The sequence below is a fragment of the Lytechinus variegatus genome, chromosome 3 (assembly GCF_018143015.1).
Source record: "Lytechinus variegatus isolate NC3 chromosome 3, Lvar_3.0, whole genome shotgun sequence".
In the NCBI taxonomy this organism is placed as follows: Eukaryota; Metazoa; Echinodermata; class Echinoidea; order Temnopleuroida; family Toxopneustidae; genus Lytechinus; species Lytechinus variegatus.
Window position 1 is genome coordinate 33,677,416 of NC_054742.1, and position 26,478 is coordinate 33,703,893.

At 35.2% G+C, this 26,478-nt stretch overlaps 1 protein-coding gene across 1 annotated transcript; it reads left to right on the top strand.

The window, feature by feature from the left end:
* The first annotated feature begins 154 nt into the window (after positions 1-154).
* LOC121412007 (long-chain specific acyl-CoA dehydrogenase, mitochondrial-like) lies at positions 155-26,478 on the top strand. Its single transcript, XM_041604919.1, has 9 exons — positions 155-219; positions 789-935; positions 3,054-3,191; positions 7,191-7,355; positions 9,029-9,095; positions 10,844-11,008; positions 14,046-14,261; positions 15,870-15,997; positions 23,840-26,478. Exons 1-9 carry the CDS (start codon positions 155-157, stop codon positions 24,018-24,020), a joined length of 1,272 nt encoding a protein of 423 aa, XP_041460853.1. The 3' UTR covers positions 24,021-26,478.

The following is a 26,478-nucleotide window of genomic DNA, read 5'->3' on the forward strand; positions in this document are numbered from 1 at the left end:
ATCGTTTTGATTACATTGCTTGCTGCTAAAATCAGCAGAGATGGATGCCTGTGAGGGGAGAACATACCTGTATAATTAGGGTCTATGTCTGTGATGAAACAAGTCCTAATGCACATGCAGGGAGAGAGAGAGAGAGCAAGAGAACAATTAGAGAATGACAGATCATCTTAATGGGGTATTTCATAATACTTTCGTCTCCATTGTTCTCATGAGAGACATGTAAGATAGCACAGGGCACAAGTAAACATTGAAAAATTACGAAAATATATAACCGAAGTTGTACCTCAAGGTCAGGGGACTAAGGGAATAATAGTGTTACCCAGGAAGAGTGTGGTGTATGATGTGGTTGGTAATCACTTTGAAAGACGAACATTGTTGTTCATCGTAATAGATGGTGTTTGGTACTCATTGGTTGACCAACAGCTCAGGATCAATTATGCAATGTCACGAGGGTGCAACTTGCATTCATTTATTATTCAACACATTGAGGATGCTACCATTTTGGCAGATACTAGAGATGAAGATATTCTGTATGTAGTTTCACATGCTGCAGTTTTTTTGATAGGAACCGTTCCTCACATTTACACCTCTGGATCAAAGTCATTAAATGTTAACTATGTTGTAGATTACCTCTCTCTGATAGTTATTAGATTGTTAAAAAAAAATCAAGATCAATTTGTGGTAAAGTAGAATGGCCGTATTAAGACCCATTCAAACAACTATATCTTCATACTCTTTTTTTTTAAATGTTTTTTGTCCTCCCTTCTTTCTCTTTCCCTTTTATATAGACGGCACCAGAGTTCAAGACCATGCCCGGGCCAAGCAGAAACCATGATGGATATTGGTACCAGAGCTATCTTTGGTGAGGAGCATGACATGTTCCGGACAAGTGCACGTAGGTTCTTCCAGGAAGAGGTAGCACCCAATCAGGATAGGTATAGTCTTAAATATTGGCATTAGTTGGTAGATGTCGCCTGTGACTTAGAGATGAAAAGAATTGATTTACTGAAAGGTCATTCCACAAACTGAAAGTGAGGGTGTAGAGTTGGGTCACCACACCAGGGTTGCCCCCTACTTTATATGAATGGTGCAAATGGTTCCAATCATGCTAAGGTTTTGGCACTACCGGGGGGGGGGGGGCAGTCGGATGTATTGCTGTACACATGCGTGAGCAAATTATTTCCAAGCACCCCTTAAACAAGTTTTTCTCTGTGTGCAAAATAACCCCCTAAATAAGTTTTTTGCAAGCTTCATTTACACATTTTTGCCCCTAAACAAGTTGCCGCCAGAACCCTGAAACAATTTTTGTCTACTTGCTATTACAATAAACTTACATAGACAAAACTATTTTCATGGGAAAAAACATACCCTAAAAATTTGGCTAGTCTTTAAAAAAAGCTTTGGATAAAAATACCCTAAATTCGTTTGACCCTGCAATTGACAATTGACCAGTCTTTCAAAACCACCCTTATTTGGGTCACACATGGGTATAGCAATATATTTAATGGCCATGATCTTTGGTTTAACAGGCAAGCTTGCTCCCTAAGTGAAATGAAACTGGGAGGATTTTGCTCCAATCCAATCTATTCTCAAGAAAATATGTAAAGCCAAATATGATATTTTAAAAAAAATTGAAGGAGTACTTGATGCTGAAGCACTTTCTTAAAAAAGCATCGCTACGTAGCTAGTATAACCATATATTGCACTGGTCTTCTAGTCAATATGGTAGTAAACTTCATGTGCATCATCTTGAGAAAGGTTATTTTCCCACATCTGCTGCTCTAGGTTTTGTCTATTTTGTTCTGCCTGGTCCACAAATAAAATGTGAAACATTTTCTAACAATTAAATGCAATGGAGTAACTTTTTTGACAATCTTTCTTTCTAAACTTTCTGAATGGTTACTCTTGTGTAAGGCTTTTTTGTTAAACACTGACTGTATATACAGCGCGTATCGAAAACAAGTTTACACCTAGAAATAATCCTGTAAAATTGTATATTTGTGTATCCTGAGGCTTTTCTACATTTAAATATTGGTACCTAATGTACCTCTTTAAGCAAATGATGATATAACTGTTGAAAAATATTTTCACTTGAGTGAGCACCACTTAATTTTGAAAAGTTTGTGAAAAATGATTTGTGGAGAACTTGGGGGTATTTGTTGAATTGGCATCATATCTTAGAACGTTTATGGATCTACACATGTAGTTCATGAAATATAGACATATAAGGTAATCAGTTATGTTTTGCACATGTTTTAGGTCATATGATCATGGTCAAAGGTCACATTGGGTCAATGGACATAATATGTTATTAGCATGTGAGTGTTTTCTTTCGTGAATTATTCAAAAGCTGTTTTCAAAGTCAGCACTGCGGGTACTGTATATCAAATCGTGTAATGCAGGCGAGACTGCCCGAGGCATTTGACTATCTAGCCATTTTGAAGCTTGGGAAAAAACTGGAGAAACAACTTTGAAATATGAAATGTATACCCTCTTTAAATGATAAAAACTTAATGAAAGAATGATGCAGATGTCTAAACTTTTGTTCTCTGATCCAACTTGCACAAAAATTTGAAGGTTGTGCTCATTTCTTGGGTGGCAAAGTTGATGCAAAATATTTAGATATATCTGTTTTATTTAAATTTGCTTAAAATGTAAAATCTATGAGAAATGTTCCACTCGGTCAGTTTCTTTTTGCCTTTTTTTTTGACACCACATGAAAATGAGCATTTCTGCTAAGACCGATTTCTGCAAGTCTTACAAAAGTGAATATTACCCTCTCAAGTGTAATATTCTGCTGATGAGACCCAAACCTAGGAATTTATGTGAGAAAATTAATCAGCATGTTGTATATTTTTCAATGCCCAGGACTTTTTCAAAGTGTAAACTTTTTATTGATACGCACCGCATATCATCAAGCATTCTGCTGCCCCATACCATCTCATGATTTTAAGGCTTTATGATAACATAATTTGATATTTAACAATATTGCTTAGAATATTCATAATTCATTGTCAAAACATGATTTTACCCTATTTATTGTTATCCAATAGGTATGAGAAGCAGAGACACGTTGATAGGGAGATTTGGGAGAAGATGGGCGCCGCTGGCTTGCTAGGTGTTGCCATTCCAGCAGATAAGGGTGGGGTTGGTGGAGATCTTCTTATGACTGCAATCACATGGGAGGAGCAGTAAGTAACAAATTGCATGGATTTTTTTTCTTTTAGCTGGCAAGTGCATTTGAACATAGGTAATTTTGTTGAATTGTGATCGATGATGAACGGAGCCCAGCAGGTGACATGAAGAGAAAAAATTCTCAGTGAATTATTTTGTTCCCTCAAAATATATTTCGTTCCCACATGATATGCACTAATGGCGATCTTAGGAGGAGAGAGATGAAATATTATTTTGTTCCCACAAAATAATTATTCCATCTCTCTCCTCCAAAGATCGCCACATAGTGCATATCACTTGACGGAATATGCCCAATGCGGTGATCTCGTGAGGAAAGAGAAAAAATAATATTTTGTTCCCTCCAAATATAATTTTGTTCCCACAAAATATTATTTTGTTCACTCAAAATATTATTTTGTTCCCACAAAACATTTCTGTCGTAATTACTCATAGGCCATATTATTTGAAAAGTGGGCGTGGTTCATGACGTCAGAAATAGAAATTGCCAAAGGGTGAGGAGATAGAACTTGTCGCAACGTTAATATACACACCCTCAACCAACATGATATATTCCACAGCATTAATAACATTTGTAGCCCAGTTTGACCTTTGTCCTGGCATTGTTTTAAATGCCTATCAAACACACAACGACTTCAAGCAGATGATAATCTTAAGGTGAATATATCACCAAAGTGTCCATTTTGAAATATGAGTTTCATTTTTTGGCTTTACCCCCAAACAAGCAATATATTTCTGTTAAATTGAAATTAGGTAAAAAACAATATGTAGTCCCATGTATAGAATTTCTACTATGGTTCCGATTCTCCTATAAGGAGATGTGTAAGAAAAATGATGTTGGTATAATTATGCTCCCCTTTTGTATATAAAATTCCATATGAGTTTTGTTAGAAATATTTGATATAGATTTGAAATAGAGCCAATACAAATATTTGGAAAATGTCCACTTTTGCTTGGAATTGCCCGGATTCATGTATGTGGATTTTATTATGAATTTTATTCAATTCGATATCAAACATGATATGTTTATTCCACTAAATATTTAAGAGGAATGTAAGAAAGCTGGTGTGGTTTATGACGTCACAAAAATAACATTCCTCAAGATGCCAAAGTAGAACCGGTCGGATTCTTGATATAAGGTATTTATATTGCGCACATATACACCTTGTTAGGTGCTCAAGGCGCACCTATATTACCCGGCTAAGCTAGGCATTCATAGCGCACACAGCTTTTTAAGGAATAACTTCCTACCGGTACCCCTTTACCTCACCTGGGTTGAATGCAGCACATTGTGGATCAGTTTCTTGCTGAAGGAAATTACGCCATGGCTGGGATTCGAACCCACGACCCTCTATTTTCAAAGTCCGAAGACTAATCCACTGGGCCACAACGCTCCACTCAATATGCACACCCTCAACTTAACCTTTGCCAATAGATTCACATAATATCCATCTTGTTGGTATTTTAAACATTTTCCTTATATGTATTTCTGGCATTTGCAAGAAAATTTTGACCTTTTATTAGTATTTTATTCTGCACTTATTCAAAAACAAGACAGCATGTACAAATAATATTTAGACCCTTTCTCACCCAACCAGGTAGCCTGAGTAGGGAATAGGTCATGGCCATGGCCCACAGGCCTTCCCTCCCACACCCGATTAGGTGAAAAAAAGATCATTACATATAATAGGGTTACAATGAATTGGAATTCCATGATATAAAACAGGTAGGTTGCACAAAAAAGAACCAACTTATGCTTGACATAACCATAGAAAACCAAGAGGAACAGATATTTGATTAAAATAATTGAGCCAGAATTAGGAAACAGTTGAAATAAAAAACTTTACTACGCATGAGATAAAAGATATAACAAAACCAGAATATTGGACACTGTTTAAAAAAGAATGAAGCTTGAAAATGTGTTTTGGACCTTTAGACATATTTTGATTTATATTTTAATCTAACTGGAACTTTAGGATATCCCTTTTGAGGACAGAACATGATTGTTTCCTGAGAATATTTCAACTCTGCATTCAGAGGGCAGGGTTTCCCGTACTATGGGATATCTGTGAATTGCAGTCTGATGGAGTCTCTCTGTTCTTGCCTTTAGGTGTACAAGTTTAACATCTATGTCAGAACGCCTTACACGTATTCCAATATTATCCCTTGCGACTTCGCAAACAGTCATGCCATACAAGAATTTAACAAAAAAAGGACACATTTTATGACCTAAATGACCTTAAACTGACCTATGAGTGATTCTGCTGTCCAATGGTCCAGAAATATATACCGGTATTTGATTTTTCATTAGCTTTAATTTGATACCAAACATGACATGTTTATTCCTTAAGATATGGAATTCATATTTAAGAGTATGTGAAAAAGTGGGCGTGGCCTATGACGTCAACAACGAAATATGCCCAAGGGTACTGCAACTTCTAGCAAAAAATCGCAGTCATACCCAACTTGACAGTTACATGAATGTTGGGGTTCTACTTGACTATAAGGTTAAGTTTTTGAAATACATGTATCATTATAACTTAGAAAGTGTATGGAACTAGTTCATGACACTTAAGGATAATCAAGTATCCCTGATCATTTGCATGACTGTGTGTCAGATTGTTGGGTTAAATGATCAAGGTCAAAGGTCATTTAGGGTCAATGAACTTATTATAAATGATGTTTATTGTGAATAATTATTCATTATAGTTGTTTTCAAAGTCAGCACTGCCGCGATTTTGAATCGCGTAATGCAGGCTATAGAGGCATTTCGCTTGTTATTAGAGTCGTGTTGCTGATATTTCACCATCACTTTCAGTCTTGTAATTAACAATATATCGATCATTCCCGATATTGCATCTATAGTATTAGACATGATCTTGCCATTACTGTTTTTCAAATAGGATCCTTTATTTTACTGCATTTTTATCTCGCTCGCATAGAAAGAGAAAAAAATGTAGGCGCTGCTCTTCCGACAGCAGTCACAAAGCTGACAATGTTTTCAAAGTTTTTGAAATGTCATCATAGCTTAGAAAAGTATATAGACCTAGTTCATGGAACTTGGACATGAGGGTAATCAAGTTTTACTGAATGTCCAGCCTGATTTTCAGGTCGCTTGCACTAGGTCAAAGATCATTCACGGTCAATGAACTTAGACCATGTTGAGGGAACCACATGAAAATTTTAACCAAGGTTAAGTTTTTTTAATTATGATCATAACTTTGAAAGTATGTGGATCTAGTTCTTGAAAATTGAACGCAAGTTTAGTCGAGTATCAATGAGCCATCCTGCCTGAGTTTCAGGTTACCTGACCAGGGTCGAAGGTCATTTAATATCAATGAACTTTGGCCATGTTGAGGGTATTTGTTGAATTATCATCATAACTTTGAAAGATTATGGATCTATTTCATGTAACGTTAAATGAAGGTTAATGAAGTATCATTGATCATCTTGCACAAGTCTTAAGTCACATGATCAAGGTTGAAGGTCACTTAGGGTCAATCAACATAGTATTTAAATATCATATTCATGGTGTTTTTTTATGAATAATTATTCAGAATTGTTTTCAAAGTCACCACTGCTGCTATATTGAATCATGAAATATGCAGGCAAAACTGCCAGTGTCCTTTTACATGTTCAATAAACAAACAGGTTTGACCTCTTAATTCTGATATTTTTATAGGTTTTGTACGGGGCACATTTGGATCCATGAAGGAATGGGTTGACACTAATTAGTATTATCATTGTTACATTGTGCTCAATGTCAAGCGGTGTTTACCTGTGTTACAGTATGTAATAAAAGTTTGCTTTTCCATAGAAAAAATGTTGAGAGATTCCTGTGTCCCCCCCCCCCCTTTATGTTATTTTTAAGCTACTCATGATACCAAGTTATCCTTAAAAAATGATGACACACTTCAATGTTGAGGCAATTCTGGATATGGTAGAAATAATGTCTGTCAAATTTATATTAATTCATTGTCTCCCTTTTACTGTTTCAGAGCCTATGTGAATGGAGCTGGCACATCATTTCCTCTACACAGTGACATTGTTATGCCATACATTGAAGAGTATGGTACCCAGGAGCAGATTGAGAAGTTTCTTCCAGATATGGCAGCAGGAAAGAAAATTGGGGCTATTGCTATGACAGAACCAAGTGCAGGAAGGTGGGCAATCTAAGTTTCCTGTAGGCAGAATTCTTTCATTTCACCGAAAATATACTGGGTCTAACCCCCCCACACACACAAGATCAATCCAAATTTGATTGGACTTTTATGTCATCCTTAAATGACAACATATTAACATCTGTATGAGTGTTCAACTTTCCATATGATTAGGACCATGCATCAAAGAACACATTGATATGCATCAGGCAATCACCTATAGATTTTGGGATCACAAAGTAAGAGGTCATAGGTCACAGACTTTAAGAACACTTTAGATCAGTCATTCTCAATTATTTTTGTTGAAGCGCCACATATTTTTTCACGAATCTGTACTGCTCCACTAGCGCTAACGAGCGAAATATTGCTGAGGGGCCTCTGGTTAATTGAAGCATGTCTCTTTCACATCCTTTGATTTTAGATAATCAGCTTCGGAAACAAAGTTTCTGATTTTCAATACATTGTAAACTCCTTCTGTGAAAATTATTTCACATTTTGTGATGCCACACTAATATGCAAATTAAGAGCTTTATCTTGTATCTATATATATATGTCTCCGCATTTTCAGATATGATATTCAATTCAATTTAATTTATTTTGTCATTCAATTTGAATGAAAACAAGAACAAAATTCAACATAGAATAATTGATACACGTATTCAATAAGTGATTCCAATATAAATTAACACTGTGCATGTCAAATTTAAATCATTATAATCAATAATTAAATCAATATAATTATATATCATTAGAAGAATGGAGAATTTGATGTGCTTTGCCAGGAGTCCAAGTTGATTAAAAGCATGGTTTGTCAAGTACAAGAGTGTTAAATCATGGATTTATCGTCATCATTTCAAACGCTGCATCTGAGCAATTCCATCAATTTTTAATGTATAATTTGGAAATGGGAAATTACTAGCTGTAGAAATGGTTGACAACGTGATAGATATCTGATGAACGGGGCTATCAGATCACTTGTGATCATAGTATTTTGTATACCTCTATTTTGATGCACATACTATTGACAGTCGCACATGATTCCATACACTAAGCATTCAAAAACCATAACGTTAGATTAAATAAAAATGAAATTCAATAAAGGATGAAGTTTAAAATATAACTGACTTGTTTTTATTACTTTATGCGAAATTATCATCAAATATCAAATCTACATGCATATTTTTCCCACTTTTTTCATACCGGCTCCCGAGCACCACTCCGCAAGGCTCGGTGCGCCACAAGTGGCGCGCCCCCCGCTATTTTAGAATCCCTGCTTTAGATGTTCTGTTATACACTAGTATGTCCTTGATCTGGCAATTGTGGAAGCATAAGTTTTGATTTTAGAATATATTACTAATTTTCAATTGATGTGGTCACTTCTTTAAAACTGTAAACACAATTTGAATTTTAGGACACATATTCTAAATAAAGAATTGTGACAGGTTAAATTCCTCTTTAATTATGTTTTGCTGAAGTTGTAACATTCTTATTTACCCAGGCATATCTAAACCATGAGCTTAACAAAGGAGACCCAATTCAGTCAGAATATTTCATGCTTAAGAGCTTGCAAAGACAAGGACATACACTTTTATTCTTTTTTCTCTCCCATTTGTGATTTGGTGCCATGAGGCATTCAAGTTGTAAAAGTGATCATCATATTTATTTTTACTGCACAGTGACTTACAGGGAATCAAAACCATTGCAAAGAAGGATGGAGATGACTATATCCTCAATGGAAGTAAGGTAAAAACCCTAGATTTCTTGTTCTTTTATTTATAACATTTGTAGGTCCACAACTATCTAGTGGTTCTTGGATGGTTTCAGTTAGGGGAACAGAGCAATTTTCACCCTTGCAGGCTTTGTGTCATGGCCATATTTTGTAAATTGTATGGAATATTCCTGGAATTCTTGTTTATCAGTTTTTCTTCTTCCTGACATGCAGACAATGAAGATAATCTACAACTTAGTCATCAATGAAATAGAATTTCAAGCCAAATTTAATCTGTTCCTGTGTAACCTTCTTTATTCAGTGTTTAAGTTCAGTATTTCATGAGTTAATGCTCGGTCCGTTTCAGGTACACGTGTACTGAATTCCATGGCCGTGTACAAGATAGCATCTGTATAAAACTTGTGTTGAAGTTTTAAACAAGTGAACAATTATTAAACTGAACACAATTCTAGCATGCTCATAGCCTCACCTTAATTCCAAGTTCTCAGATGCTGCACAAGTTTTAATCTCTAAAATTCCACTTTCATCTCCACCATTGAAGTTCTGTTTTTGCGCAAAAAGCCACAGCGCTCACTCACACTTTTCATACGCCCATCGTATTACGTATTATGGTATCACGCTTGATGTCCGTCGGTCTGCTAACTTTTCCTTGTAAAAGCAATAACTTAAGTTTGACTTAACCTACACTCATATAATTTGGTGTGTATGATACTAGCATGGATTCCAGGAAGCCTTTTGATTTTGAGATTAAAAGGTCAAAGGTTAAGGTCACAGTGACATGTTTTCATCTTACCCTTCTGCAGTCCTTGTAAACCCGATAACTTTCAGTGTATACTACTAGCATAGATCCCAGGAAGCCTATTGATTTTGAGATCATAAGGTCAAGGTCCCAGTGACCTGTTTTTGTCTTAGACTGCAGTCTTTGTAAATGCGATAACTTAGTTAAACTTAACCTAGGCTCGTATAATTCGATGTGTATGATACTTACATGTATCCCAGAAGTTTTTTTAATATGAGGTCAAAAGGTCAAGGTCATACTGACATATTTTCATCCTACCCTTCTGAAGTCCTTGTAAATGCCATAACTTAAGTATGACTTAGCCTAGGCTCATATAATGTGGTGTGTATGATACTAGCATGGATCCCAGGAAGCCTATTGATTTTGAGGTCAAAAGGTCAAAGGTCAACATCACAGTGACATGCTTTCATCTTACCCTTCTGAAGTCCTATTTAACGTGATAACTTAAGTTAAACTTAACCTCTGCTCATATAATTTGATGTGTATGATGCTAGCATAGATCCCAGCAATTCTATTGATTTTGAAGTCAAAATGCCAAGGTGAATTCGCCACCTTTTACTTTTCTTGCTTGACCAATAACTCCATTTTATGCATTACATGCGGACGTATAATGTACTTGCCTTAGCGGCACTCTCGTTTTATGAATTGAATCTGTCTTGGACCGGCCTGTGGTGCGGGCAGCTCAAAGTTTACATACTACAGTATTCAGTGACATTATGCTTGATAGAACAGGCTATTAGCTTTTTGCTGCTCCTTCATAGTATTTAAATACACGACCATAAAAAATATGCTGTGTACACATGTATCAAAAATTGACTTTCAACACGGGCCTAGTTTATTCCCATCATTTTATCCATGTATCAACTTCTGTTATTGTTATGGAACAGCAGTGCATTCAAGCTTGAGTAGGGTTGTGTTTAAGAAAACCCTTGCCTTTCATCTCTCTATTGCCAAATCCTTCAGGTTTTCATCACAAATGGTTTCCTGTCTGATGTGGTTATTGTGGTGGCAATCACAGACCTGAGTGCTCAGAAGAAGGCCCATGGAATTGGCTTGTTCTTGGTCGAGGAGGGCATGCCAGGATTCACAAAGGGTAGGCCCTTGGAGAAAGTTGGACAAAAGGCTGTGGTAAGTCATTTAACTTGGAAGGTGTACGTAACAGATGTCTATTCTTTAGACACCTAGCACAGTGCCAGATTCTGGAGATTTCAAGTTCAGGGGGAATGGGGTAGATAGACACAACCATTGTCCAAGTGAAGAGTATAAGAAAGTGTATGTTCTACTATCGAGAACTAAGACCTGAAATTGTGTTATGTTTTTGGCTGGCCTTTGTAATAGCTGCCCTCAGCTAGCTTGCACAAATATAAACATAGAGCGCATTTATCACTTTTTCTGTTTTGTTAGAGTAAAATCAGAAGCGGTGTTCAATTTTTGTCTCGCTCTCCAGAGGTGAAGGCGAGACTTATGGGGTGTTGCAAGAAACTTGCGATCAAATACAAGTCTATATGCCGTGCAATTAATTGCAAAATTGCAATTGATTGCTAATCTGCTTCGTGAAACAAGGAGTGTAATCTGATTTGCTGTAGCTAGAAGTGATCAATCAATTGTAAAATTGCAACAGAATATTTGCGATTGATTACAAATATTTTCTTGCAACACCCCCTTAAGGATCCAAATTTTGTCCGTTGTCCCTCCGTCACAAACCTTATGACACATAAGTCCACAACTGTAAGTCACATTTCAAACAAACTGGGATGGTAGATGGACTTGGGGGACCTGCATGTTATGCTGCAGTCGGAGGTCACATGGTAAGGTCAAAGGTCATTTTCAGGTCAACGTTAAAGTTTACATGCAAGACTTTTATGACACCTAACTCCGCAACCGTAAGTCACTTTTCAACCAAACTTGGATGTTTAGACTTTGGGGACCTGCATGTTATGCTGCAGTCGGAGGTCATATGGTAAGGTCAAAGGTCATCTTCAGACCAACGTTAAAGTTTCCATGCAAGACTCTATTATGACACATAACTCTGCAACCATAAATCACTTTTAGACCAAACTTGGTTGGTAGATGTACTTAGGGGACCTGCATGCTATTGTGTTGGGAGGTCACATGGTATTTTGTTTTTCCTAAAATTATTACTTTTAAACCATTATTAGTAGAGTTAATAGGAGATTTTTACCTAAATTTTCAAATTTTTAGAGCCTTTTTTCATTCAAAAAGTAGGTTTTATCACCTTTTTGTTCTTGGATATTAGACGATACAAGTTCAACAATAGCAGGCAGCTTCTTATTCCTCTACTTTGGGTTTTACAGATACAACTGTATTTACGAAATGAATGAGAAATGTCATTTATCCATATTTGTCCTGTACATACTGCACTGCATACATGTATGTCCATGAATTGACCACCATGACACAAGGGGCCCGTTGCATAAAACTTTTGACCTGAGAAAACTTAGGTTGTTTTTAGCACAGTTTTTGCCCTGTGTTAAAGGCAATGGCAGAAATCAGACTAACCTTAGTTTTCAGTTTTTTCTCGCCTGCATAGCAGAGCAAAACTATCGGTCGTCAACATTGAAATCTTAACCAAGGATAAGGTTTTGAAGTGTCATCATAACTTAGAAGTATATGGACCTAGTTAATGAAACTTGGACATAAGGGTAATCATGTATTACTGAACACCCTGCCTGAGTTTCAGGTCACATGATTAAGGTCAAAGGTCACTTAGGGTCAATGAACTTTGGCCATGTTTGGGTTATTTGAGGAATTATCATCATAACTTTAAAAGTTTATGGATCTAGTTCATGAAACTTGAACATAAGAGCAACCATGTATCCCTGAATATCATGTGCGAGTATCAGGTCACATGACCAATGTCAAAGGCCACTTTAGGTCAACAAACTTTGGCTATGTTGGGGGTATTCGTGGAATTGTCATCACTTTGAAATTTTATGGATCTAGTTCATGAAACTTGGACATAAGAGCAACCAAGTATCCTTGAACATCCTGTGTGAGTTTTAGGTCACATTACCAAGGTCAAAGGTCATTTAGGGTCAACAAACTTTGGTAATGTCTGGGTATTTGTGGTACCATCATAACTTTAAGTTTATGGATCTAGTTCATTAAACTTGGACATAAGAGCAGTAATGTATCCCTAAATACCATGTGCATGTTTCAGAACATGGCCAAGATCAAAGTTATTTAAAGGTGAATGAACTCTGGCCATGTTTGGATTACCGGGTATGTTTTGAATTGGCATCATAGCTTAAAAAGTTTATTGATCTAGCTCATGAAACATCAACATGAGGGTAATCAAGTATGAATGATTGTTATGCGCATGTCTTAGGTCACATGGTCAAAGGTCATTTTGGGTCAATGGACATAACAATTATCATATTAGTGTTTTCTTCTGTTAATGATTATTAGCTGTTTTCTAAGGCAGCGCTGCTGCTATATCGAATTGCGTAATGCAGGCAAGACTGCCAGAGACGTTCCACTTGTTACCAGAGTTATATCAGGTAAAAATTTTTATGCAACAGGCCCAAGGAGTTAAGAAGAAGAAGTTGTGGCAAAAAATGTGATTTTGGGGGGTTTTGGAGGCCACTTTTTTCTCGGACCCGAGACAAAAAATATTGTTATTTCATGTTGAGATTCATAAGGTAAAAGGTGCCCAAAAACTGTTGCCACAGTAAAATAGAAAATCACCAATTTATAGCCCACTCCTATTATTTGTTTTCATAGTCAATGAATTTTGTATGTATAAGGACTATTAATTCTTTCGTAGTAAAATTGAAGGTCACCAGGTCAAGGCCAAAGGACATTTTTAGTCTATAAACTCTGACAAAATGTACAACTTTAACATAATTTCAAAAGTATATATCATATTTATATTTTTAATTCCATGTAGCTTGTATAAGGAGTATTCAATGTGTCAGCAAGAAAAGAAATAATTGTTTTTCTTTGTGACAGCTGTATGTACATATTTGTGCCATGTGAATACTAAAACAAATTGACATTTCAATTTTGTAAAAATTGATTACTGCTTGTTTGATTTGAATTGTGTCATGAAAACGATTCTGCCTGGGTGTTCTTGTTATTTATTTACATTCAATTCATCAAATCAGTCTTGTAATTACACAAAACATGATTTTCCTTTTGTTAGGACACCTGTGAGCTTTTCTTTGAGGATGTCCGTTTGCCAAAGTCTGCTCTGTTGGGAAAGGAAAATCAAGGATTCTACTGCCTCATGAATCAGTTGCCCAGAGAACGGCTTATTGTAGCTGTAGGATGCCAGGCCCATGCCGAATTCATGTTTGAAGAGACCAGGAATTACGTCCGGCAGCGCAAGGCATTTGGCAAAACGCTTTCAAATCTCCAAGTATGTATGCAAAAAGGGGAACAAATCATTGTGAATTTTCAAGTTCTGTTCATGTTCTTGAGATAAAATAATCTAGTGGAAAGATTCACTACACAGGATTACAATTCAGATGCCTGTCATTTCAAATATAATTTAGAGAAAAGCAATATATATACTGAAAAATTATACATGGCATATTCTATGTGCTGTACTTATGACATGCTGCAAAATATAGTCATTATTGAGGGGGGTGAACATTCTTACATTATAAACTAATTCTTAGGTGCATTATACTTGTAATTAATGCTCGGGGCGGGGGCAGTCAAATGTATTGCTGTACACACTCATGGCCAAATTATTTGCAAACACACCCTAAACTAGTTTTTCTCTGTGTGTAAAATAACCCCCTTAACAAGTTTTTCGCTGGCTTTATTTACTCATTTTGACCCCTAAACAAGTTGCCAGAATATGACCTCGGGGAAAAAGCATAGGGAGAAAAAAACATACCCTAAACACGTTTGGCTAGTCTGAAAAAAAAACTTTGGAAAAAACACCCTAAATACATTTGACCCTGCGATCGACCATTTACCAGTCTTTCAAAACTACCCCTTTTTTTAAAAAAAAATTGGTGTTTTTGATACCCTTAACGAGAGCACGCGCGGCCCGCGGCCAAAACTGAAAAAACACCCCTTTAGTCTTCCAAAATGTTCAACTTGCTCTAATTTCTTTATTTCTTCACACTTGGTACATATGATCCAAGGGTTATACCACATGTGTGTCCATTAGGGTGATGTGGTCAAAGGTCATATAGGAGTCAAAAGGTTAAATGATAGTGTTAAATTTTTGTTCAACTTGGTCTTATTTCTTTATTTCTGCATCAATTATGTTTGTTAACACTTGGTACATATGATTCTTGGGTAATACCATATGTGTGTCCATGAGGGTGATGGGTCAAAGGTCATATAGGGGTCAGAAGGTCAAATGATAATTTTGAAGATTTTGTTCAACTTGACACTTGGTTCATATGATCTTTGGGTTATACCACATGTGTGTCTTTTAGGGTGATGGGGTCAAAGGTTATCTAGGGGTCAAAAGGTCAAGTTTATGTTCAAATTGCTCTCATTTCTTTATTTCTGCATCGATTATGTTGAACATTTGGTACATATGATCTTTGTGTAATGCCGTCCATGAGGGTAATGGGGTCAAAGGTCATCTAGGGGTCAAAAGGTCAAGTTTTTGTATAAATTTCTCCCATTTCTTTTTTTTCATTTAATTATGTTTACCTTTGGGACAAATAACCATTTGGTAATACCACACGTGTGTCCATGAGGATGATAATGTCAAAAGATCATATTGCGTATTTTATCTATCACGATATCAGCTGTGAGACTCATGGTTTGTCAACCACCTTGTCATAAGTAGACTGCATTCAAAGCCTGTCTATAGTGAAAATCTGTGTTTTGGTAGCCACCAACTTTTCCCCTTTTCAAAGAAATATGTGTTTTGAACCTGTTTATAAAGGCTGACTTTTTCCAGTGGCCACTCTTTTGGATGATGCTTCAGCAGTGCTCTGATATCTTCCATTAGATCTAACTCAGGCTTAATCGACATTTTTTCCATGTTTTGTAGGTAATCCAACATAAGCTTGCAGAATTGAAGACTTTGATATGTGTGAGTAGGAGCTTTGTAGATGATTGTTTGGAGTTAGGGAACAATGGAAAGTTGGACACCTACACTGCTTCCATGGCTAAATACTGGTAAGGATACTCAAAATCATGAAAACATCCAAAGATTATAATGTTTTCTTTTTCACATTTATTCTAAAGAGATGGGCACTTTCATTAGTAAGGTGTTAAATTTGTTAGTTTTGATATTCCATATATTTGTAGTTACAACTGGCAAAGGATGGAGAGCTGAAACTAGTTGCCTTGTCTTTCAAAATAATAAAGAACATTTAACGAATGATGCAATGAATAAGGTGCATTGTTGCATACATGTATCATCTTTGTGAGTCACAGTACCCAACTAAATTGACCAATAGGGACAGGATAATGCCTGGAATCACCCCTTAATGAGAACATCATGCTATTAAGTCTTGTAAAGCAAGTCAAGTCATGATATTATCAGATCAATATAAATAACATGAACCCTCTATAATGCTTTAGTAAAGGGCCATTGATGTGAATTACAGTTTCTACAAGAATTATTTGTAAGCTGTACTTTAAAAACATTGAAAAAGTGGAGCGCCTGTGGCAGTCTTACTTGCTTCGCGTGATTGAAAATAATAGCAGTGCTGACTTTGAAAACTGCTATAAAATAATTATTCACAAAAAACACCATTCATATACAATACTTCTTTCATTGATAGTAAATGACATTTGACCTTGATCATGCGACCTAAGACTTGTCAGTGATACTCAATTACCCCTATATCCAAATTTTATAAACTATATCTATAAACGTTGAAAGTTATGACAGCAATATAATGATTACCTCCAAAATGGCCATAGTTCAATGACCTTAAATGATTTTTGACTTTGGTCATGTGACCTGAAACTTGAATGAAATGTTCAATGATAGTTGATTACTCTTATGTCCAAGTTTCGTGAATCAAATCTCTAAAGTTATGATGGTAATTCAACAGATACCCCCAACATGGCCAAAGTTCACTGACCCTTGACCTTGGTCATGTGACCTGAAACTTACACTAGATGTGCAGTGATACTTGATTACTCGTATGTTCAAGTTTCATGAATCAGATCCATACACTTTCAGAGTTATGGTTATTCAACAAATACCCCTAACAAGGCCAAAGTCCATTGACCTTTGACCTTGGTCATGTGACCTGAAACTCGCACAGGATGTTCAGTGATACTTGATTACGTTCAGTGATACTTGATTACTGTAATGTCCAAGTTTTATGAACTTGACCAATAAACTTTCAAAGTTATGATGGTAGTTAAACAACAACAAACAAATTTGCTGAAGTTCATTGACCCTAAATGACATTTGAACTTGGTCATGTGACCTTAAACTCAGGCAGGATGGCCAGTATAAACTTATGTCCAAGTTTCATGAACTAAGCCCATATATTTTTTAAGTTATGATGACATTTCAAAAACTTAACCTTAGGTTAAGATTTTTATGTTGATTCACTCAACGTGGTCTAAGTTTATTGACCCTAAATGACCTTTGACCTTGGTCATATTTCAGTAACAGTTCCATTTATTTCACATCTCTCATAAAAACATTCAAATAACAGATGCAATATAAAAACATATTCATGCAAATATACACAATAGAAACAAGAACAAATACACAATAAATCAATTGTAAAAGTGGACAGATAGGAGTGAATAATATAAAGTAGCACTGAGTGGATGTGGGGGATCAGTAATAAGCCATTGGATCCCTTATATACTGCAAAAAGAAACCAGTTATGGATTTAATAGAAATAGAAAAGAGAGACCATACATCCAAAAAAATAAATAAATAAAAAGTAATAATCGGGGGGGGGGGGATGGAGAAGGGGGTAACATGAAATAAGTTGAATTTACCTATTAATGTAACAATTCAAATAATAATCTTATATTTGTTTCCTTTTATAATTATTAAGGTTGGGCATTGCTTCATATCTTGGGGCAAAGAATTCATAAAACTGGTTCACCATTATTAGTACTTCTAGAAAATTGATAAACCCAAGAGGGGATATTAAGATCATAAGAGTTACGACAATTATACCTATTTAAAAAAATATTTATACACAAAATAATCATTAAATACTTCAGATAGGAGCTTCTTCATCGCTGAAAACACAAAACAAGCCTTTTGCAAATTGTACAAGTCATGAACTTTTAACATTTTAAGTTTGTAAGAGGATCAGTATGAGCAAGATAATGACAATCTGTAATTACTCTAATTACATGACCCAGGTGCTAAATGGGTACCCAGTAGGATGCGAAAGATATTGTATGTTTGATTTTGCCAGCGCCACAATGTGGCTGCGATGAATGCAAGGAATGCTCCCAGGGAGTGGAAATTGTGCACTTTTCGTGCTTGATTGAAATGAATCCAATGACCGGGGTAATAATATGCTGTAACGCGCTTTGGGCCACTCTGGGAAAAGCGCTTCATAAAAATTGGCTATTATTATTATTACTCTAATTGCTCTTTTTTGTAAAATGGAAATTCTATTGATAAGGTATTTCACACAATTACCCCATACAGTAATACAATAAGTTACATACGGTGAAATCATTGTGTGGTACAAAGTAACACATACATTTAATGGAAGGGTTTTTTTTTAGTCTATTCAAAATGCCAATGGCTTGAGATATTTTGGTACATAAATTATCAATGTGCACTCTCTAAGAGAGGTTAGAGTTAATGGTCACTCCTAAAAATTTGTATTGGTTACTCTTTTAATAGTGATACCGTTAGGGGAAATGTTGACAAAGTCGTCATCATTGTTCATTTTTAGATTTGAAGATCATGTAACAAATCTTATCATAGTTTACCAACAATCTACACAGCAAAAAAAGTTCTTGGACACTTAAAAAAGTTGAAATATTCCATATAGATATTTGATAAAAGGCAAATTATTGTATGTCAACATGACCAAACAATATTCCTCTTCCAGTATGACATGAAATTTTCATGTGAACAGTCATGCATGAGTGGTTAAATGCTTTGAACAATAGCAATGTCAGAAAAAGAAAATTCCAAGAAATGGACCATTCAAATGCTAATGATCATGGCCATCCTGTAGGCATACATTCAACAATTCAGCAACATCCGTTTATCATTTGAATTGAATGCTTAGGGATGCATCATGAGATGCATAATGAGATGGATCATTTGGACATTCACTTTCAAGATGAAGCTTTCCAACCAAGAGCATGCAAGAGCAATAGGAATGTTGCAGTCTAAGTGTCACCAACAACAATTTCAAATTTGAACTAGCGGTATTTGGCTACTAATGAAGTTAGAGACCGTCGTAGGAGTGGTCGACTTACGGCCACCACCCCTGCAGTAGATAGGAGGATAAGGATAATTTTCTTTTGCTTATGCCAAGATACTGAAATTTGACATTTTGTTCATCGACTAACTTTGACTTAAAATTCCAGTGGATGCATCCAAGGTAGATAACTTTCTCTTCAATATTAGAGTGGTATTTGACTTTAAGTTTGCTTTTGTCATTTAATGGATATTTATGCCACACAAACTTTCACAACTGAAAGAATGACTGATCGTTTGCTAGCAATTTTCTTTTATTGACATTGCAATTGTTTGATGCCTGTAACCAGCCATGCACTGACTGATCAATTTCTTGCAATTTTCTTTTACTGACATTGCTATTGTTCAAAGCATTTAACCACCCATGCATGACTGTTCACATGAAAACGTCATGTCATACTGGAAGAGGAATATTGTTTGGTCATGTTGACATACAATAATTTGCCTTTAATCAAATATCTATATGGAATATTTTAACTTTTATAAGTGTCCAAGAACTTTTTTGCTGAGTGTATTTGCAAAAAAAAACAATCACGTTTATGAACCAATTCAATTTGTGGTACATGTATGCTATTTAAATCTATTAGATTTTTTCCACTTCAAAAAAGATTGGTATCATCTGCAAAAAGCAAAATTGACAGAATACTAATAGCAAATTGAAGATCGTTGATAATAACAAAAGCAAGAGCGGACCAAGAATCGAACCTTGCGGTATGCCTACGGTTATATTCCGACAATCAGAGATGAAATCTTGAATTTAAATTGTTTTCTACCGTTTAAATAATTAGTGAACCATTGTAAAACTAAACCTGTGATTCCATAAAATTGTAATTTCTTAAGTAAAATAAAATGGTCAATTGAATCAAATGCTTGATATAAATCTTAAAAAATGCCAACTGTGCTTTGTTTATTTTCAAAAGCTTTTGCAAGTCTATCTGTTCTAAGTTCGTGCTACTCCCATGTCTGAATCCAAATTGTTTAGTACATAAAATATCATTGTTTGAAATGTAAGTCATCAAGTTATTGTAACCAAGCCTCTCAAAAATTTTACAAAAGGTGCTCAAACAGATATAGGTCTATAATTGTGAAGTTTACTTCTATCTCTACTCTTCAAAACTGGTATTACTTTTGCTATCTTAAGAGATCTAGGAAATTTCCCTTGGGCAAGAGATGCATTAAAAATTTCACAAAGGGGAGTAACTATGGCAAGAATACTACATTTAGTGATCTTAGGATCCTTGTGTTATTCTTACTTACTTAACAAAATTCCAATGTAAAAAATGTTCAAAGTTTCCATTGACAGAATCACTTGAATCAAGTTTATTTTGAATGTCAAGACCTATGTTACAAAAATATGAATTAAACATGTTTACTATCAAATTCTTATCAACAATATGTGAACCTACATTGTCTGCATCTTCAAGCTGAAAATCATGAAATCTTGAGGCTTAATGAAGAACTTCATTTATAACTTTCCAGGTTGCACATGGATTATTTTATTTATTTAGGTGCGAATTAAACCAAGGTTTCTTATTTTTTTTCAGGTTCAGGTTCAGTGTAGTTTAGTGACAGGATAGCATTCGTCAAATATTTTCAAGAAGATACTTAAAGATTTATCAAACTTTTCATCCACATCCAGGAACTTAGGTGACCCCAATGAATTTCATGCAATCTCCTTTGAAAAATTTTTGTTTTCATCACTAAAGATTCTCCTTTTGATTTGATCAAATCATTTGACTTTTTCATAAAAGAGTGAGCACTGATAATAATAAATGGTGACAAGTGATCACTCATGTCAGTTAAAAGAATACCAGCATGAATTACCTTATCAGTTTGATTACAAAATATATTGTCAAGTATTGTGGCAGAATGTGACGTTACTCTGGTTGGCCTGGATATTTGTGGATCAAAAGAGAATGAATGCAAACCATTAACATGGTTTGAGTGGTTATCTTTCATAATATCAACATTGAAATCCCCAAGTAATACACATTAATATCTTCACGAGAAACGACATGAAGTATAGGTTGTATAAATTCAATAAATTTCACAGGATTATAATGAGGTGGACGGTAGGCCACTAAAACTATGATACTAGTATTATTCCCAATGATTTCAATGCACACACTTTATATATGTCCATTGAAGACTTCAATATCTATTCTTTTTTTAGATATAAAAGAATCAAGAACATAAATACCAACACCACCACCTCTCTTTGTGGGTCATGAGTTACCAATGTAAAGATAATGTGGCAAAGTGATAAAATTATAATGTTCGTTAGTTAACCATGATTTGGTTATACCGATAACAGACAGAGGATGATTAATGTTATCTAAACAGCTGACCGATTGATCAAGGCTTCTTGACCTGAAACTCAAGCAGGATGTTCAGTAATACTTGATTAATCTTATGGCCAAGTTTCATGAACTAGGTCCATATACATTCTAAGTTATGATGTCATTTAAAAAACTTATCCTTCAGTTAAGATTTGGTGTTGATGGTATTACAGGCCTAATTCATTTCCCATAGACTCATGTGTTAAATTGGCACTTCATAAAAATTCATAAAAAATAAGGAGAAAATTCAAGGGTTGAATGTTTACTACCAGTGGACAGGATATATGTCTGACATTCCATATCTGACCAGAAAAGGGTACCTCGACATCCTCATTTTAAAAATAAGTTGGCATTTATGAAGACTACACCTGACAGGATCAAATTCATCACTTCAGAGAGTAAAATGGCCCTAATTCTTCCTCCAGTAAAAAAAATAGTTCCAAAGTAGTGATATATGTTTCCAATTTGGAAAAAGGAAGTTCAGTACGTAGGTATCCTCCCTAGAATAAGTGTTAGATTATCAATCATATTCATTTTTGTCAATCAGCAATATCAAATTTAAAAATTGAGAATGGGTTGGGTCGAATGAATATTTTTTGCCTGCCAGATATAATTCGGCCCGTGTGACCGTCATATGACACATGAAGGCTTCTTTTTAAATTACCTTCCTGGCTTTTCTTTAACATCTGTACACTCACTTTATAACAAAGAAATGCATGAAAATATACATATGTGTTATGCAATGACCAATTTTAATGTTACTCATATTATGTCCAGTGCCAATTTACACACATCCTACCTGCCTATATGTAGTTCAACAATGGGTGCAATGTAGGGCCCAAAATCCTATATTGCAAAATTGTAGATATGCATAGTGTGCATATCTGGATACAAGAACTGCCCACAATATAAATACCAGATTTACATGAGTAAAATGAGATAACAATAAGAATAAATGAGAATTAACATCCAGGCGTACTATACATTCACATCTTCCTATGACAAGGGGTGTAAGACAGAGAGAGGGGGGGGGTAGATGGATTGTATTCTAAAGAGATGGGAGCTAGTCTTAAGTCTGGCTAGAAATAAGTAAAAGTTAGGTCAGATAGCAGTAACACTCATTCTCAGCCCCCCCCCCCCCCACATACTTGCTATGCTTTTCTCTATCCCCCCCCCCCCTTCCTCTTGAATCACCACTCTTCAGTCAAATTGTAAAGTTCTGTCTTCTCCATCTCTTTCTCATGAACCATTTTCACAACTGCAATTGATCAAGATCTATCTAATGTTTAGTTTATCCTGTAATGGGTGCTATACACAAATACAGAAGCGCTCATTGGTATACGAAAACACATGAAAACATGCAACGCAGAGTTGATCTTCGTTTGGAAAATGAAGATCGAAGACCTGTGTTATGTCAATGGTAGTAAAATTGCAAATGTCAGCACAGAAGGAAGAATTAGTTCAACCAGACCAGAAGAATTTCAACTGGTAACTCAGGACATTGGAACATTAATTTATGTATTGGTCCAGTTCAAATTATACTGGACCAGTTGAAAATTAAATTGGTCTTGAATTACTGGTCTCCAGTTCATTTGTGACTGGAATTTTGAAACTGGTCTTGATTACTGGAGTTTATTACTGGCCTCAGTGGTCTTACTGGTTTTGTAAACTGGTAACCCACCTCAACTGGTCTAACTGGTATTTCCTTTCCACACAATTGCCCTTAAGTTGATAATCAGCCAATCAAAGCTGATATTAACGTATCCAATACCAGAATATTCTTCAACTTGAGCTGAATTTAGGCCTTAATAATGACATAAGTGGTTTCTTAGCTAAACGAATGCGATCCCCGGTCTTCAGTCTTCGTTTTCCAGACAACCAACAACAGGTTTGGAAAAGAAGACCGGGGACCTGCATATTTTCAATGGAAAAACGTGTACGAGGTAAAGTCCAAAGTCTATGCTCAGTTGCGCACGCGGTCTTTGTTTTCCAGACACCCAGTGAATGTTCTTAAACTTTATGTAGGATATTTATGGAGCTGAGTTATTCAAACAAATTGATGGTCTATAATACATGCTTTAAATCTATGATTTCTAGCAATTGATAACCTATTTAATTTTCTACAAGAGAGAGCATCTATGCTAGTATTAAACTCAGTCCAAAATACGATATAAATGAACATCAGGATATTATGCATGCACTGCATTATTACTATTATTATCTGTAAACTTTTACTTGTTTTAGGACTTCTGATGTCGCCAACAAAGTAGCGACAGAATGCCTTCAGCTTCATGGGGGCTGGGGATACATGTGGGAGTACCCCATTGCTAGGGCTTTTTGTGACACCAGAGTTAACTCAATCTATGCTGGCAGCAACGAGATCATGAAGGAACTCATCTACCGGCCTATTGTAGCTTCTCAGTAAGCCAATTAACCCATGACCTAATGGAACTGCCTTGTAGAACTGGGTGATCTCTATGGTAATGGAAGATTTCAACCATCAAGGAATCAGTTTATAACATTAAGTTATTTCATGCATTGATTGTTCAAAGCCCTCCAAAAAGATGAAAGTGCCAAATTATGCTCTTGTGATTTTTATTTCACATTTTTATACCTCCTTTGTTGAAAGATATCATAAACATTCCATAGTCAAACTTATATACATGTATGTTAGTAATGAAATTTCAGATAAACTGCCACCTGATTTTAAAAGAAATAGATTTTCGTAAAATTTTGATGACTTATCTTTACTGCTCTGTCTAATTATTGAAATAGAGAACTGAAGTGTGACATCATAAAATATCCAAAACTTATAATTACCTACCTAATCTTTTGTTATGAAATGGTTTTATGAAAAGAAGAAGACTTCTTAAGAACATGTAAGTTTTCTTTGCTTGCAAATTTTACACAATTATATTAGATTTAAAATATCATCTTTCATGCAACATATATGACTCAAGATGTAATCATTTTTTGTATTGGATGGCTCAGAATAGAATGCCAGAGATATTTTATGATCTAGGGCAAATATTGCAGGAATAGCAGATGAGCGTAATTTTGGCTTAAATGATTGAAATCTGTCTGTTATTCCATGAATTAATACCATTCATAATAAGTACCGGTAAGTTATTTATTCCCTCACTTGTAAAGTGATTAAAACAAACCATGTCACTTATCGCAATCAGTTATGGTTCTACTTTGATTTTCATCATAGCATTGCGACTGGCAGGTAGCTCTTTGTGACTTCATAATTATTGCCCGCTGAATTTTTGTGATTCTTACACATGTTTAATTTGCGCATCATGCAGACCAAAATTCATTGTTGAGATTCTTCATAAAAACACCCTACATGATAATCATTCTTTTTATTTTGCAATGAAAATTATCTTTTTCAGATATGCCAAAATTGTAAACACCTCTGAGTGAGCCAAAATCAGGAAAGTGCTCATGGGTTGGAAATAAAATAAGATAATATCGTGAGGGGCTTTTTTTTTATTGAATTTGAAAAAATGTCATCATAACAGACTTTCAAATTCAAAACGAAGTCTTTATCTTTTGTAACATCAGATCTTGGCACCATCGAAGACAATCCTCCAAACTCTCTTATTTTTTCTATTTTTCTTGTACTCTTCAAATAGGATATTTCTAGATCAGCAATGCTATCTACTATTATTATTACATTTAACAAATTAAATGATACATTGTCAAGAAAGCAATATGTAAAATGCAATATTGAAGTAATCTTATATGTATATCTGCATATCATAAAAATGAAATTACAGAAAGGGCATCCCATGAAATGATAGCTCAGCTCACTGCCCTATTCTTTTACACAGCTATATTGAAATACCAAAAAGCATGGGCTTGTGTCATCACATTGGGTTGTCGGGCAATGCAAATACCTGACCATTCAAGAAAAGAGCTACCTAAATTTCCAAAACAGTGGGTCCAGTTTACCCGACTATTCAAGAAAAGAGCATCCCGAATTTCCGAAACGTCGGGTCCAGTTTACCCAATGTTTTGTGAAAATTATAGCAAAATATATGAATGGTTGGGTAATCTGAACCAGATGTCTCGGGAATTTAGGGGCTCTGACCCGATGTGATGGCATAAGCCAAAGAATGCAAGTACATAAAGAGTTATTAAGATTAAAGTAAACCATCTAATGGATATGAATGTAATGGATATTGTATGATGAATTTTAGCATGATATGAATTTTATTTTCGTGGGGAGTGTAAAATATGTTTTAAATTGCATCTTTTTGCTTTTCCAGTATCTACATGAGAAGTCCAGTAATGAAGACTTATCTTTATGTTACTGCTACCACAAGATTTTTATTGTAATTTGGGGGCTGAATATATTTTAAAGAATCTGGTGCATTTGATATCTTGAATATGATACTGATGTTCTCTAAAAAAAGACAAATCTGGACATGAAACCATTTATTATCATTATTATTGTAATGCCAGCCATTGGGGATGTGGAGGGTGTTTTTTTTTTGGGGGGGGGGGCATGAAGAGGAAAATGCACAATACATTTTTATAATGTGCTACCTTTTAGATTTTTTGCAGCTGCCAATATACTGACTAATGATACTTGTTTTATGTACATGTACATACAATTTATAATAATCCTGGTAGACTACATCACACGAAAGATCTTGTTTTTTTAGTACACATTTTTTAATGCTTGTGCATTTCCAATGATGAGATCCTGTGATCAAAATCATTGAATTTATCTGTTTTACAAGGCATCCTTTCAAATTATATTGACTACCTTTCACTGAATACTTGAACTGAAATAATTTTTTCATGAGAAATGTGTGTAAATAAATTAGATTTATAATTATATTTTCATGAATGAAATTAAAGATTTAAAACTA

Coding starts and splice junctions, on each gene's coding strand:
- LOC121412007 (XM_041604919.1), top strand. CDS start 155: ATGACAGATCATCTTAATGGGGTATTTCATAATACTTTCGTCTCCATT. Junction 936..3,053: donor GTAGCACCCAATCAGGATAG/GTATAGTCTTAA, acceptor GTTATCCAATAG/GTATGAGAAGCAGAGACACG. Junction 14,262..15,869: donor AAACGCTTTCAAATCTCCAA/GTATGTATGCAA, acceptor CATGTTTTGTAG/GTAATCCAACATAAGCTTGC.